This window comes from Neovison vison, chromosome 13 (genome assembly GCF_020171115.1).
Source record: "Neovison vison isolate M4711 chromosome 13, ASM_NN_V1, whole genome shotgun sequence".
Classification (NCBI taxonomy): domain Eukaryota; kingdom Metazoa; phylum Chordata; class Mammalia; order Carnivora; family Mustelidae; genus Neogale; species Neogale vison.
The window spans coordinates 86,514,966-86,530,723 of NC_058103.1; the positions used below are offsets into that span (position 1 = coordinate 86,514,966).

The window sequence follows — 15,758 nt, forward strand, 5'->3', positions numbered from 1 at the left end:
TGCCCAGGGCTCTATGGATTACTTCCTGCTTGTGACACAAGGCAGTCGCTTAACCTCTGGTGTTCCAGCTGGGGCAGGGATGAGGAGATGATGTCTGCCTCGCCGAGTCTTGGGGAGAAGTTAAATTACTGCCTGGGCCGTGATCACTGACTTCTCCTTCCTGCACCCAGACCTGATAATGGTCTTCTAGCTGATTCACCTGTATGGTTTGTTCTTTTAGTACCTGTTGTCATACAGAGTGGTTCTCTTATCTGTCTTCTGGATCTGAGTCTGGCCTCTGAGTCTGGCTTTTGAGAGCTGGGCTTAATTACCTGTACCACTTACTTACCTGGTTCCAGGTTTTATTATAAGAAGGGACAGCAGCCTTTAAAAGAAAATAATGATCTCTTCTTTGTAGGGCACCTTTCTTTTAAGTTAATGATGACTATTTTACATGTATGGGACCCCTTAGTGCCTTGCTTTTTTTGAGTGAGTCAGGCTTTCATTCCCCTCAAGAGGCGAAACAGGAGTCCCGTGGATTGTCAGAGGCCCTGCTGTGTCCCTGGCACAAAGCCCAGTGGAGATGGTGGGAGACCCACTTTCCAACCCACTCTCCTGCTCTGGGCTCAGGTTGCTACAAGTGGCAGAACCAGTTATGGAGCCTCTGGGAAAGGGTGGGTGGCTGGTAATTCATGATTCAATCTTCCCCTCTGTGATGTGAGTTCTGGGGGATAACATTTAGTTCCCAATGTGGTTCTGACAGTCTACTCTAGTGATTTTTTTCCCCCTTTTTCAGACTTGGTTTCTCAAGAGTCGGGGTTTGCAGGTGGAAGGGAAAATTGTGAAATAGTAGTACGGTGTCCCAGGGTCAGGACAGCACTCACTTCTACTCCTCCATGGCCCTGAAGTAATTGACAGAGTTGAGTTCTCTTCGTGTTTTGGTTGAAAGCAAATGGATGTTTGGCCCTTTCATTCAATAGGTATTTATTGTGTGCCTTCTGAGTGCCAGGTCCTGTTCAGTGCACTGTTCTAGGCCCTGGGGATAAACAAAACTCCCTGGCCCTTAAAGCACGTTCCCTTTTCTGTAAGGGAAACCCCCATCCTTTCCTATCCCTGTGGGCTCTCATTTGAGGATAAATATAACAATTGTAAAATGAAAAAAAATTTTTAAGATTTTATTAATTTATTTAAAAGAAAGCATGCATGAGCAGGAGGGAGAGGCAGAGGGAGAGGGACAAGCAGATTCCCTGCTGATCATGGAGTCCAACACAGGGCTGGATCCCAGGACCCTGAGATCATGACCTCAGACATTTAACCAACCTAGCCACCCAGGCACCCCTGAAAAAATAAGTGCTTTTAATTAATTTTTTTTTAATTTAAAAAATTGTAAAATTATTTTATTTTATTTTATTTTATTTTATTTTTAAAGATTTTATTTATTTATTTGACAGAGAGAGATCACAAGTAGGCAGAGAGGCAGGCAGAGAGAGAGAGGAGGAAGCAGGCTCCCTGCTGAGCAGAGAGCCCGATGTGGGACTCGATCCCAGGACCCTGAGATCACGACCTGAGCCGAAGGCAGCGGCTTAACCCACTGAGCCACCCAGGCGCCCTGTAAAATTATTTTAAAAGGACCAAAACAGTTGGGGCACCTGCCTGGTTCATTCGGTATAGCATGCAACTCTCTATCTTAGGGTTGTGAGTTCGAGTTCCTCATGAGGTATAGAGATTACTTAAAAATTAAAAATCTTTAAAAAATAGAAAAAAACAAAAGAACCAAAACAGTTTATCCGTTTTTCCAGACCAAACCAGAAAAGAAACAGTGGATTAGAAGAGGCACTTTGAGGGAAGTGCTGGCATTTGGCACCGACTAGTAGAGACTGACTAGGGTAGAGATGGGAAAACTATAGAAAGAGTGGAGTGATCTTAATCATTGCCTCTTAGGGAAGCATAGGACAAGCCTGACTCTTTGCCTTCAGTGGTGCCTGAATGTGTTGCATTATACAGTAGTTTATGTTCTGGATGATAATCTAGAGACATGGAAGTCAGACTAAACTCAAGTAGTGTCCTAGGATGGAGAAAGGGAGTGACGAGGCAATAGCTTCTTAGAAAGATGTCAGGAGAAAGACTACACTTGTGCAAATTGGAATTTAAAGTCCTCCTGGAGCTTCTGTTCATCTGAGATCTTTGTCTTTCTGGAATTGGGCCTTGGAGACAACCTGGTCTTCTGAAAAACTATGGTCTGTGCAGGGGACGTTGGGTAGGAAGCCAGTCAACAGTCACCTGGCTCCTCCCCTCTGTGAAGTCTCAAGAAATGCAAATGAATGTTTCCAAATGCTAGGGAGGCCAGGGACTTAGGGGCGACCCACAGGTAAAGAAAGAAAACCACAAGTGTTAAGTCAATCTCCAGTAGCTTTTGGCAATATCTTCTTCTTCTTTTTTTAAAAAAATATTTTATTTTATTTTCTTAGAGCGAGTGTGGGGCAGAAGGAGAGAGGGAGAGAGAAAATCCTAAGCAGGCTCCATGCCCAGCACTGTGCCCACCTGGGGGCTCCATCTCACCACCCTGAGATCATCACCTGAGCTGAAATCAAGAGTCAGAAGCTTAACTGTCTGAGCCACCCAGGCACCCCTAAAGATTTATTTTTAAGTACTCTCTACACCCAGCATGGGATTCAAACCCACAACCCTGAGATGAATAGTCACACTCTCCACAGGCTGAGCCAGCCAGGTGCCCCAGCCTTTGGCAACATTCTGAGGTGGCTTCAGCTCTGCCTGAGTGATCCGGGACTTGCAGACTCAGTTTCGTGGAGGTTGGGTGGGATTCGAGTCCTAGCTTTACCCCATACCATTGCAAATAGGGTCTCTCTGTTTCTTCTGAAAGCCCTTCTTCTTTCCCAACTTTATCATAGTTAAGGAACATATTTGCATCTTTCTGCCCTGAATCCAGCCTCCTGAGCTGCTAACAAGGCAGGATTATTTCATAAACAATATTGACACCGGAAGCTTTTTCAAAGTCCTGCTTCAGGATAGTTGTGTTTATATGATGAGAAATTCTTTAGGCAGCAGTCACTTTGGAACGCTGGGCAAAGCTGGGAATCCAGTTTGTAACACAAAAAACCGAACTCCAGGCCAGCTGGTTCAAAGTCAAAACTGGCCTTCCAGGCTAAAACCCAGGAATGGGCCCTGCCCAGAGTAGGCTTAACAACTAAAAATAGTAATAACTAGTTAATCAGGACAGACACACTTGACCAGCATTCCTAGGCCAGCTGGGTTTTGGTTCATAGCCGCTCTTAGAAGATCTCAGGCTACCTACTCTGCCCTTTACTCTTTGAATGAGACTATTTCAGAGCCTCCAGGGGCTAACCAAGGATTGTACTTGAGAGCCACACCCCCAGCAGACTTGAAGCCAGCCCTCTCCATCTTGAGAATTCAAATTGGGCTGACCTGGCCCACCATGGACTCACATCCGTCCCTGGAATTGCTGTCAGCTTGGCATTATTCTGGGCTGGTGTCACAGTTTACCTCCCTCCCAGAACTGGATAGGCAAGAGATTTGGGACTTACATTGAGTGCTGAGTTTTTGGCAGGTACTTCATGTGGACTATTTTTTGTTTTGGGTTTTTTTTTAAATCCTCACAACTATCCTGTGTATAGGGATACTCTCCTCACACTGTTGATGAAGAAGCTAAGGCTGAGTGAGGTTCAGCAATTTGTCCAAAGTCATGCTAGTAGTATAGAGAAGATTCAAAATTTAAGAATACATCTATTAGATTCCAGAACTTTCTCTCTTTCAGTGAACTATGCTGCTTTCTAGCTTAGAATAGTAGAAAGCAGAGCATCCCTGCTCTTTTTTTAAAAAATTTTAATTTTAAAAATTTTTTTTTATTTTTAAAGATTTTATTTATTTATTTGACAGAGATCACAAGTAGGCAGAGAGGCAGGCAGAGAGAGAGAGGAGAAAGCAGGCTCCCTGCTGAGCAGAGAGCCCGATGTGGGGCTCGATCCCAGACCCTGGGACCACGACCTGAGCCGAAGGCAGAGGCTTTAACCCACTGAGCCACGCAGGCGCACCCCTCTGCTCTTTCCTGCTCTTTTTTAATTGAGATGTAATTGACATATAATATTACTTAACATAATGACTTGATACATGTGTACATTGTAAGATGTACAACACAAATCTAGTTAACAACCATCACCATACATAGTTACACATTTTTTTTTTCTTATGTAAGAACTTTTAAGATCTCTTTAGCAAATTTCAGGTATACAATACAGTATTATTAAATACTGTCAGCACACTATACTTTATATCCCCATGACTTATTTATTTTATAACTGGAAATTTGGACCTTTTGAGCCCCTTTACCCATTTCACCCACCTCCCACCTCTGGCAACCATGGATCTGTTCTCTGAATTTATGAGTTTGTGTTTTTTGTTTGTTTTTAGATCCACACTTAAGGGATATCACACAATATTTGTCTGTCTGACTCATTTCACTCAGCATCCACGTTGTCACATTGGCAAACTTCCCTTATTTATGGCTGAATAATAGTCCTCTGTGTGTGTGTGTGTGTGTACACACCACATCTTCTTTTTCTGTCCATCAGGTTGTTTCTATGTCTTGGTTATTGTAAGTAATGCTGCAATGTTTTTATGTCCTTTGGAGAAATACCCAAAAGCAGGATTGCTATATAATGTGGTAGTTGTATTTTCAATTTTTTGAGGAACTTCCATACTGTTTTCCACAGGGACTACACCAATTTGCATTCACACTGACAGAGCATCTCTACATCCACGCCAACACTTGTTATTTTTAGTCTTTTTGAGAACAGCCATTCTAACAGGTGTGAGGTGATATCTTATTGTGATTTTGATTTGCATTTCCTTGATGATAAGTGATGTTGAGCAGCCCTTGGCCATCAGTATGTCTTTTTTGGGAAAATGTTATTTAGGTCCTCTGCCCATTTTTGAAATTAGATTGTTTTTGTCTTTTTGCTGTTGAATTGTATGAGTTCTTTTTATATCTTGAATATTAACCCCTTGTCAGATATATGATTTGCCAGTATTTTCTCCCATTTGATAGGTTGCCTTTTCATTTTGTGGGTGGTTTCCTTTGCAGAAGCTTTTTAGTCTGATGTAGTCCCACTTGTTTATTTTTGCTTCTAGTGCTTTTGCTTTTGGTGTCAAATCCAATCATTGCCAACACTGATGTCAAGGCACTTACCACCTATGTTTTCTTCTACGAGTTTTATGGTTTCAAGTCTTAACATTCAGGTCTTTAATCCATTTTGAGTTGATTTTTGTGTATGGTGTAAGGTAGGGATCCAGTTTCATTCTTCTGTATGTGGCTATCCAGTGTTACCATTTATTGAAGAGACTATCTTTTCCCAATTATATATTCTAGGCTCCTCTGTCATAAACTAATTGACCATGGGTTTTATTTGTGGGCTCTCTACTCTTCTGTTCCATTGATTTACATGTCTGTTTTTATGCTAATACCATACTATCTTGATTACTATAACTTCGTAATATAGTTTGAAATCAGGAAGTGTGATTCTTCCACCATTGTTCTTCTTTTCCAAGATTACTTTGACTATTTGGGGTCTTTTGTGGTTCCTACAGATTTTAGGATTTTTAAAAAAAAATCTATTTCTGTGAAAAATGCCATTGGAATTATGATAGGGATTGCACTGAATCTGCAGATTGCTTTGGGTGCTAAGGACATTTTAACAATATTAATTCTTCTAGTTCATAAACACAGAATATCTTTCCATTTATTTGTGTTATCTTCAATTTCTTTCATCAGTGTCTTACAGTTTTTAGCATATAATTCTTTCACCTCCTTGGTTAAATGTATTCCTGGGCATTTTATTCTTTTTGATGCAATTGTAAGTGGAACTGGTTTTTAATTGTTCTTTCTTTAAAAAAAAAAAAGATTTTATTTATTTATTTGAGAGAGAGCTCATAGGCAGCGGGCAGGGGGAGAGGGACAAACAGACTTCTTGTTGAGCAGGAGCCCAATGTGGGACTTGATCCCAGGACTCTGGGATAATGACCTGAGCGGAAGGCAGATGCATAATCGACTGAGTCACCCAGGCACCCCCTTAATTTCTCCTTCTGAGAGTTCATTTTTAGTGTATAGAAGTGCATACATTTTTGTATATTGATTTTGTGTCCTGCAACTTTACTGAGTTCATTTATTCCAACAGGTTTTTGGGGGATCTTTAGGGTTTCTTGTTTCTTTCTTCTTTTTTTTTTTTAAAGGTTTTTAAAATTTATTTGACAGAGATCATAAGTAGGCAGAGAGGCAGGCAGAGAGAGAGGAGGAAGCAGGCTCCCCATCAAGCAGAGAGCCTGATGCGGGACTCTATCCCAGGATCCTGGGACCCGAGCCAAAGGCAGAGGCTTTAACCCACTGAGCACCCAGGCGCCCCTCTTTTTTTTTTTTCCCCCAAGATTTTATTTATTTGACGGAGAGAGAGACAGCCAGAGAGGGAAACAAGCAGGGGGACTGGGAGAGGGAGAAGCAGGTTCCCCACAGAGCAGCCCGATGTGGGGCTCGATCCAAGGACCCTGGAATCATGACCTGAGCCAAAGGCAGATGCTTAACTGACTAAGCCACCCAGGAGCCCTGGGTTTCCTGTTTCTTAAAGTAGGTACTTATCACTGTGATCCTCCTCCTCCTTCTTTTTCTTCTTCTTCTTCATCTGGGAGTTTTATTTTGCTTTTGTTTCTGAAAGGTAGTTTTGCAGGAGAGAAGATTTTTAGTTGACTTTTTGTGTTTTCTGTTCAGCACTTTGAATATATCATCCCACTGTTTCTGGACTCCTTTTTAATTTTTTTTTCCTAATAAGACATCTGCTGTTAATCTTAATGGGTTTACCTTGTAAGTGATGATTTCTCTTGCTGCTCTCAAGATTTTCTTTCTGATGTAGGCCCTCAGAATTTTTACTATAATGTGTCAGGATATGGATCTCTTCCTATGTTTAGTACTTGGAATTCTTTGATCTTCCTGGATGTATAGATTAACATTTTTAGAAATTTTTAATCATGATTTCTTTGAGTATATTTTCTACTCCCTTTTTTGGCCTCATCTGTTAGTCATATTATTACTTGTAGGTTGGTGTCTTTAAAGGTATCTCACATTTTTTGGACACTGTTCATTTTATGTCATTCTTTTTTCTCTCTGTTCTTAGCATTGCATAATCTCTGTTTTCTTTTTTTTTTTTAATTATCTGCAGTGATTTTTTTTTTGTTAACATATAATGTGTTATTTGTTTCAGGGGTACAGGTCTCAGTTTGTTTTCTTTTTTTTTTTTTTTTAAAGATTTTATTTATTTATTTGACAGAGAGAGATCACAAGTAGGCAGAGACACAGGCAGAGAGAGAGAGAGAGGAGGATGCAGGCTCCCTGCTGAGCAGAGAGCCCGATGCGGGACTCGATTCCAGGACCCCAAGATCATGACCCAAGCCGAAGGCAGCGGCTTAACCCACTGAGCCACCCAGGCGCCCCTAAGATTTTATTTTTAACTCATCTCCACACCTAACATGGAGCTCAGACTCACAACCCAAAGATCAAGAGTCTCAGCTCTACTGACTGAGCCAGCCAGGTGCCTCAAAAGCAAAACTCTTATATTTCTCCTAAGCTGGTCTGGTACTCTAAGAGAAGTCAGGCTCTTTTACACCCTGTCTTGAATGTCCTTTCCAGCTCTCTGGTGGGAGAACTACTCACCTTTCAGAACCAGCTCACTCTTACCCATCTGGGAGCCTATAGGGCTAAAGTTAGGCACTCCCTTCTCTGTGTTTTCATTCTTTTAAAATTATTATTATTTTATTTTATTTATTATATTTATTTCATCATGATAAGTGTACTCTTTAATCCCCATCCCCTATTTTCCCTTTCCCCCACTCACCTCCCCCCGGTAACCATCGGTTTGTTCTTTATAGTTTAAGAGTCTGTTTCTTGGTTTGTCTCTCTCTCTTTTTTTTTCTTCCCTTGTTTTTTTCTTTGCTTGTTTTATTTCTTAAGTACCACATATGAGTGAGATCAGATGGTATTTGTCTTCTCTGACTGACTTATTTTGCTCATCATTCTACTCTCTGGCTCTGTCCACATTGTTCCAAATGGCAAAATATAGCTAAAAAAAATATATATCTATTGCACATCTACTTTATATATTCATCAGTCAGTGGGCACTTGGGCTGCTTCCATAGTTTGGCTATTGTAAATAATGCTTCAGTAAACATTGAGGTTCATGTATCCCTTTGAATTAGTATTTTTGTATTGGGGGGGTAAATACACAGTAGTGAGATTTCTAGATCTAGGGTAATTCTATTTTTTTTTTTTAAAGATTATTTATTTATTTATTTGTCAGAGAGAGGGAGAGCGAGCAAGCACAGGCAGACAGAGAGGCAGGCAGAGCCAGAGGGAGAAGCAGGCTCCCCGCCGAGCAAGGAGCCCGATGTGGGACTCGATCCCAGGACGCTGGGATCATGACCTGAGCCGAAGGCAGCTGCTTAACCAACTGAGCCACCCAGGCGTCCCAAGGGTAATTCTATTTTTAATTTTTGGAGGAACTTCCAATGGCTGCACCAGTTTGTATTCTTACCAACAGTGCATGAGGGTTCCTTTTTTTTTTTTTTTTTTAAGATTTTATTTATTTATTTGACAGACAGAGATCACAAGTAGGCAGAGAGGCAGGCAGAGAGAGAGATGGAAGCAGGCTCTAGAGAGCCTGCTGCGGGGCTCGATCCCAGGACCCTGAGATCATGACCTGAGCCGAAGGCAGACGCCCTAACCCACTGAGCCACCCAGGCGCCCCTGAGGGTTCCTTTTTAACTGCCTCCTTGCCCAACGCTTGTTTCTTGAAGTTTTTTGTTTTGTTTTTTTAAGTGAGCTCTATACCCAGTGTGGGATTGAACTCATGACCCTGAGATCAAGAGTTGCATGCTTGAGCAAGTGGGTGACTCAGTCAGTTAAGTGTCTGCTTTAGACTCAGGTCATGATCCTAGGGTCCTGGGATTGAGTGCCGGATCAGATTGGGCTCCCCGCTCTGCATGGAGTCTGCTTCTGCCTCTACCCCTACCCTCTGCTCATGCTCTCTCTCTCATGTGCTCTCCCTCTCTCTCTCAAATAAATAAATAAATAGAAACTTTAAAAAACAAACAAACAAAATGGAGTTGCATGCTCTATGGACTGAGCCGGCCAGGTACCCCTGTTTCTTGTGTTTTTTATTTTAGTCATTCTGACAGGTGTGAGGTAGTGTCTCATTATAATTTTGATTTGCATTTCCCTGATGAGTGATGTTGGACATATCTCCAAAGAAGAAGAAAATGTGAAATGTGTCTTCTTTGGAGATATGTCCATTCATGTCTTCTGCCCATTTTTTAATTGGATTATTTGTTTTTTGGGTGTTGAGTCATGTAAGTTCTTTAGTATTTTGGATACTAATCTTTTACCAGATATGTCATTTGCAAATATCTTCTCCTATTCAGTAGATTGTCTTTTAGTTTTGTTGTTTCTTTTACTGTGAAGAAGCTTTTTATTTTGATATAGTCACAATAGTTTATTTTTGCTTTTATTTCCCTTGCCTCAGGAGACATATCTTGAAAAATGCTGCTGCAGCTGATGTCAGAGAGATTATTGCCTGTGCTCTTGAAGGATTTTTATGGTTTCAAGTCTCACATTTAGGTCTTCAGTCCATTTTGAGTGTTTTAGGTATGGTGAATGAAAGTGCTCCAGTTTCACACATGTGGCCATTTGTTGAAAAGACTGTCTTTTTCCCATTGTGTATTTATCCCTTCTTTGTCAAAGATTAATTGACCAGGTAACTGGATTTATTTCTAGGTTTTCATTCTCATGGACCACTCTTTTTTTTTTTTTTGTAAGATTTTATTTTTTTTTGACAGAGAGAGACACAGTGAGAGAGGGAACAGAAGCAGAGGGAGTGGGAGAGGGAGAAGCAGGCTCCCCACTGAGTGGGGAGCCCAATGTGGGGCTCAATCCCAGAATCCTGGGATCACTACCCAAGCTGAAGGCAGATGCTTAACAGCTGAGCCACTCAGGTGCCTCTCATGGACCACTCTTATGGCATCACACAAAATAATGTCATTCATTGTTTTCATGACCATCTTCCTTGCTAAGCAGTGTCCTTCCTCTTCAGTATCAGGGAAATACCTGATTTTTTCTATATCCCGACTCCAGTTCAGCCTCTTTGTTCCTAGGTATTCCATCAGTGGACCCAGGAGGTGGGGTAGATTCAGTGCTGTGCTTAAGGGCTCTAGAGAGCTCTCCTCCTACCCTTAGATACCTCTTCTTGGGCATGAATACCGTCCTGACCTTGACCTTCTGGCCTTACCTCTCTTCTTGCTAATAACCAGCTATTGCTTGAGACTGGTAATTTTTTCTGATAGGATCTTGAAATACAGAATGATCAGTCCCTTATACCTTTGGAGGATGGTTTGGAAATTGAGGTCCAGGCCAGGCCTTGAGGGAGTCCGGTGGTCTGGATACATCAATTTGTTTTAAGATTTTTTTATTTGTTTGACAGAGAGAGAGCACAGCAGGGGGAGTGGTTGGCAGAGTGAGAGGGAGAAGCAGGCTTTCTGCTGAGCAGGAGCCCGATATGGGGCTTAATCCCAGAATCTTGGGATCCTGACCCTTGGGAAGGCAGATGCTCAACCAAGAGAGCCACCCAGGCACCCCAGGGCAGTTGTATTTAGCTGTAAATTTGCGGAGAGTGTGGAGCTGGAAGGGCAGAGTTAAGACAGGGTCCGGGTCCATGCAAATGGAGGTAACCTAGGTCTAGTTATACTGTTGGTTCAAAAAAAAATCTGATGACACTGTTACAGACATTTGTCAAAGGAACACATTCTGGAAAGAGACTTGATAAAGAAGCAAATTAATAGGGCGCCTGGGTGGCTCAGTGGGTTAAGCCGCTGCCTTAGGCTCAGGTCATGATCTCAGGGTCCTGGGATCGAGTGCCGCATCGGGCTCTCTGCTCAGAGCAGAGAGCCTGCTTCCTCCTCTCTCTCTCTCTGCCTGCCTCTCTGCCTACTTGTGATGTCCCTCTGTCAAATAAATAAATAAATAATCTTTTTTAAAAAGAAGCAAATTAATATATAGATAGATTAATTTCATATTATTACATAATTAATTTTTTTCAGTTAGACAAGTTGTTTTCCTATTTAAGTAAAAACAAAACCAAGTTTTTTGTTTTGTTTCCATGTCCCCTTTTTTATGGTTTTGCAGCAGAATGCCCAATATGAAACATAATTACAAATACTCAGCTATGCACAAGAGAATAGTCCTTAAGTACCAATGGAGACATGATTCTTTTTTTTTTTAAATATTTTATTTATTTATTTGACAGACAGAGATCACATGTAGGCAGAGAGGCAGGCAGAGAGAGAGAGAGAGAGAGAGAGAGGAGGAAGCAGGCTCCCCACTTACCAGAGAGCCCGATGCGGGGCTCGATCCCAGGACCCCGGGATCATGACCTTTGCCGAAAGCAGAGGCTTTAACCCACTGAGCCACCCAGGCGCCCCGACATGATTCTTTTTAAATAAATGCCTAAACCCAACTCAGGTCCCACAGGCATCTGGACTCTAAGGTCTGTGTAGCAAAGCGAAACAAAACAAAACAAAAAACCAGTTTCTTTTATATAGAACATCCAAAATGAATTATAAAACACACAACAGTGCTTAATATCTTAATATTTTAATAAATACTTCATTCCTTTAGAATGAAGTCCATAAAGCATTCTCTCAAAAAAAAAATGATGAATGTGTCACCCACGCTCCTTTTTTTTTTTTTTTTAAGATTTTATTTATTTCTTTGTCAGAGAGAGCCCAAGAAGAGGGAGAAAGGTGACAGAGGGAAAGGGAGAGGGAGGCAGGGGGAGAAGCAGACTCCATGGCTGAGTAGGGAGCCCGATATGGGACTCGAGCCTAGGACCCTGGGGATCCTGACCTGAGCTGAAGACAGATGCTTAACCGACTGAGCCACCCGAGTGTCCTCAGACAGAACATGTTCTTTCTATCTTGCTTTTTTACTGGTCCTTCTTGCCTCTTTTCACCCTTTTACTGTCTGTTTCAGGTTTATAAAAGTGAACATCTAATACTTTTAAATAGCCCCATGATACGAAAGAAACTGTCTTCCACAAAATGCCCAACATCGGTAGCCACAGCCCTCATCCTGGTACTGAGGAAGTCCAGTCTGAGGGAAGGCAGCTTTCACGTTGAGGTGACACACACCTTCTTCTCCCTGCCTCTTCCTTTTTCACCCATCTCAGAGAGAGAGGAGTGGGAGAGAGGCAAGAAACAAAACCCCAAAGAGCCCTATTTGCTGGCATAGTCAAGGATGAAGGTTTATTTTATTTATTTATTTATTTTTAAGGATGAAGGTTTAAAAGGATACCCACCATCCAGTTAATGCTGGAACTTGAAGCGAGGGTTGGTGGACTGGGGAAAGAACATTAGTATTGTTTTACTTATTGAAGAAGAAAAAGAAACCCAGCAAATATAGGACCCTAATATATAAAGAATATATAATAAAGGCTTAGTTTTAAATGAAAAAGAAATGAAGCAAGGGGTACAGTGGAGGAGGCAAAAGAAAGAGGGAGAAAAGATGAATGATAAGGGGCTGAAAGAGTAAAGATGACATTTCAAATGTAAACTGTATATAAAACTATCACCTCTTCTCTAATTCATTTTTTAATAGTGAAATCAGAGCCGGATGTTATTTTTTAATGGTGAAAAGGTAGATTGGGTTGGGGAGGACAGCACGTGGACCAGGTGAGCACAGGTAGACGATTGGGAAAGAGTGTAGGAAGGCACACATTCACCCTGGCTGATCCTGTCCTAGAGTGGAATCTGTCTCCTGGGCTGAGCCAGGTGCGCCCTGAGCGCCTGATGGGCGTGGTCGCCCTGGCCGTGAAGCTGTAGTGCCCGCCGTAGCCCAGTAGATGGCAGCACATCCCTGAGGTCCGAGGTGGTAGTGGAGTGAGGCACCCGGCCACCGCCCTCCCTTGCTGGTGCTGGCTGCTTGCCTCTGAACGTCCTTACTTAGCAACTTTGGGTAGAAGTATTTATTGGTTTCCTCTGAGAAACCTAGAAAGCCAGTTGGCTTAGCTACTTGAGGAAGTTCTGTGCAGAAGCTTCTCCTCGCAGGAGGTTTGAGTGGCAGGTAAGGTGTGCAGGGAGAAGTGAGAACAAGGCCTCAGGAACTGGAGGCAGATTCTGGGATTTTGTGCTCTGCCTTGCCTTTAAAACAGTGGAGCTGGCTATAAATGAGAGATAATTTTGGCGGCTCTGTTTCTTTATTTTCACTAACCTAAGAAATAATACCTTTTTTCCTTTTAATTCAGAGGTACAAGATAAAAACCAAAGATGGACCATAACTAAGATAACCCCTGTTGACTATAAAAAATGATTTTAAAATAAGACCTGTTTAAGGTTTGAAAATTTGAACTACAGAAAAGTATAAAATAAGATGTAAATGGGGGTGCCTGGGTGGCTTAGTCAGTGGTGTGTGTAACTCTTGATCTCACAGTTGTAGGTTTGAGCACCATGTTGGATGTAGAGATTACTTAAAAATAAAATCTTTTGGGGTGCCTGGGTAGCTCACTTGGTTAAACGTCTGACTCTTCAGCCCTTATGAGATCAAGACCCTGAACTGGGGTCCACGCTGGGCTGGGCAGGAGCCTACTTAAACAAACAAACAAACAAACTAAAACACAGGGGCGCCTGGGTGGCTCAGTGTGTTAAACCTCTGCCTTCGGCTCAGGTCATGATCTCAGGGTCCTGGGACCGAGCCCCACATGGGGCTCTCTGCTTAGTGGGGAGCCTGCTTCCCACCCCCTCTCTCTCTGCCTGCCTCTGAGCCTACTTGTGATATGTCTGTCAAATAAATAAAAATCTTTTAAAAAACAAAAAACAAACAAAAAACTCACAACTTTGTTATTCCCCACAAAGATGTATTTATTTGTTTGACAGAGAGGGAGCACAAGTAGGCAGAGCAGCAGGCAGAGGCAGAGGGAGAAGCAGGCTCCCCACTGAGCAGGGACACCCCCTCCACAATGCAGAGCATGATCCCAGGACTCTGGGATTGTGACCTGAGCCGAAGGCAGCTGCTTAATCGACTGAGCCACCCAGGCACCCCCCAAAAAACCCCAACTTCTAAAAAATAAATAAATACTAGTACAGTGGACATTTTTGTATGCTTGCTTTGAGATACTTGTACAAGTCCAAATTTCTACGGGTGATCAGAAGGCAAATACATTTTAAAACTTGTATGGCTGGCTGTAAAGAAACCCACTGCACCAGGAGCCCTTCTCTGTGGGGACACTGGTGCCTAGCAGGAAGTAGGCCCAGCTTCCCTGCTGTAGGACAGCAGTCAGCTCCCTCCATGGCTTTTGCCTTCCCCACTGCAAATCTCCCCAGAGGTTGTGAGGTGAGTGTTCCCGTGTGGGAGCCTCCAGCCTTTCTTATAGCGTGGGGGAGCACTCCCGGGAGTCCCTTTATCGCTCTAGTGAGATTTTCCTGTCTGTCCTGGGGTGAGAGAGTGAATAACCACTTTGTCTGGCTCTTCCAGGTGAAGAAGGCCTATAGGCAGAAGGCCCTTTCCTGCCACCCAGACAAAAACCCGGATAATCCCAGAGCAGGTGAGACTCTCCCAGGTGTGGGAAGGTGAGACCTGCTCACCAGGACATGGTGTCTCCCCCCGTCTCCGCCCGCATGGGCGTGCTGGGGAGTGCTTGCACATGCAGGCAGCCCCAAGCCTGCACTTTGCATTTGGGGGGCATCTGGTCAGTTGCCTGTGCAACCCCCTTCCTTTGCTGGTCCATCATCTGCTGATATCTGCCTTCCTGCCAGCCTGTGGCTTCTCTGAGGTGCTTTTCTGAAGGAGCACACCGTCATCAAGCCCAACTTCATTTTCTCCTCTCTCTTTTTTGATATGTATTTTTAGCTGAGCTCTTCCACCAGCTTTCTCAGGCCTTGGAGGTACTGACCGATGCTGCAGCCAGGGTAAGCTCATCCTCCTCCAATTGCCTTGTCCCTGTGGTATGAGCCCACTGTAGCACCTCGGCCTCAGTCCCCTGTACTCTGCCCAGTAGCCCAGTCCTTGTGGCCCTAGCCTGAGGCCTGATTGCCAGGCTGCCTCCCAATGGCCCTGGGACTGCAAGGCTGTGCTCTGGGCTAGTCCGCCAGCTGAGTGCTCCTTGGTGTTCCTTTCTCCTGCCAGGCTGCATACGACAAGGTCAGGAAAGCCAAGAAGCAGGCAGCGGAGAGGACCCAGAAACTTGATGAGAGAAGGAAGAAAGTGAAGCTTGGTAGGTGATATCGTGGTGCTGGGTGGCCTTTGGTTTCCCTGGGCTATTTTCACACAGCCCTTCACCTTTCTTCCTGGAGCCATGATTCTAGCACCTCTGAACTTTTCGGCTCCAGCTCTGGGCACAGCCCTGCTGTCAGGGGTGGGTCCTGAAGGACACTCTTAGGAATAACAGCAGTGACTAGATTTACTACCGGCTAGCGTTGTGACAGATGCTTTCCAGCCTCCTGTAATTACGACAACTATCCAAGGAGGTGGGTATTACCAAACCCATTTTTTATAGATAAAGAAGCTAAGGTACCAAAAGGGTAAGAACTCACTGAAGCTGGGATTTAATCCCACACGGTATGGTTGAAGCCTGTGTTCCTGATCACCATGCCATCTTGGATCTTTCTGTGCATCCCAGCCTCACTTCTGCATGGAGCTTTCACTCTGTGGAGTCTCCTCA

General features: G+C 43.3%; 1 protein-coding gene across 5 annotated transcripts in view; it reads left to right on the forward strand.

The window, feature by feature from the left end:
• DNAJC17 (DnaJ heat shock protein family (Hsp40) member C17) overlaps window positions 1–15,758 on the forward strand; it is a 39,817-nt gene that overhangs the window by 9,735 nt on the left and 14,324 nt on the right. For all 5 annotated transcript variants that reach the window (XR_006381774.1, XM_044231983.1, XM_044231982.1 and 2 more), the window contains exons 2-4: window positions 14,573–14,642; window positions 14,948–15,006; window positions 15,224–15,311. Coding sequence is in view for 4 of the 5 variants with exons in the window: in XM_044231983.1 (XP_044087918.1) it covers window positions 14,573–14,642; window positions 14,948–15,006; window positions 15,224–15,311 (217 nt within the window). In the remaining variant the exon portion in view is untranslated. The remainder of the gene's footprint in view (window positions 1–14,572; window positions 14,643–14,947; window positions 15,007–15,223; window positions 15,312–15,758) is intronic.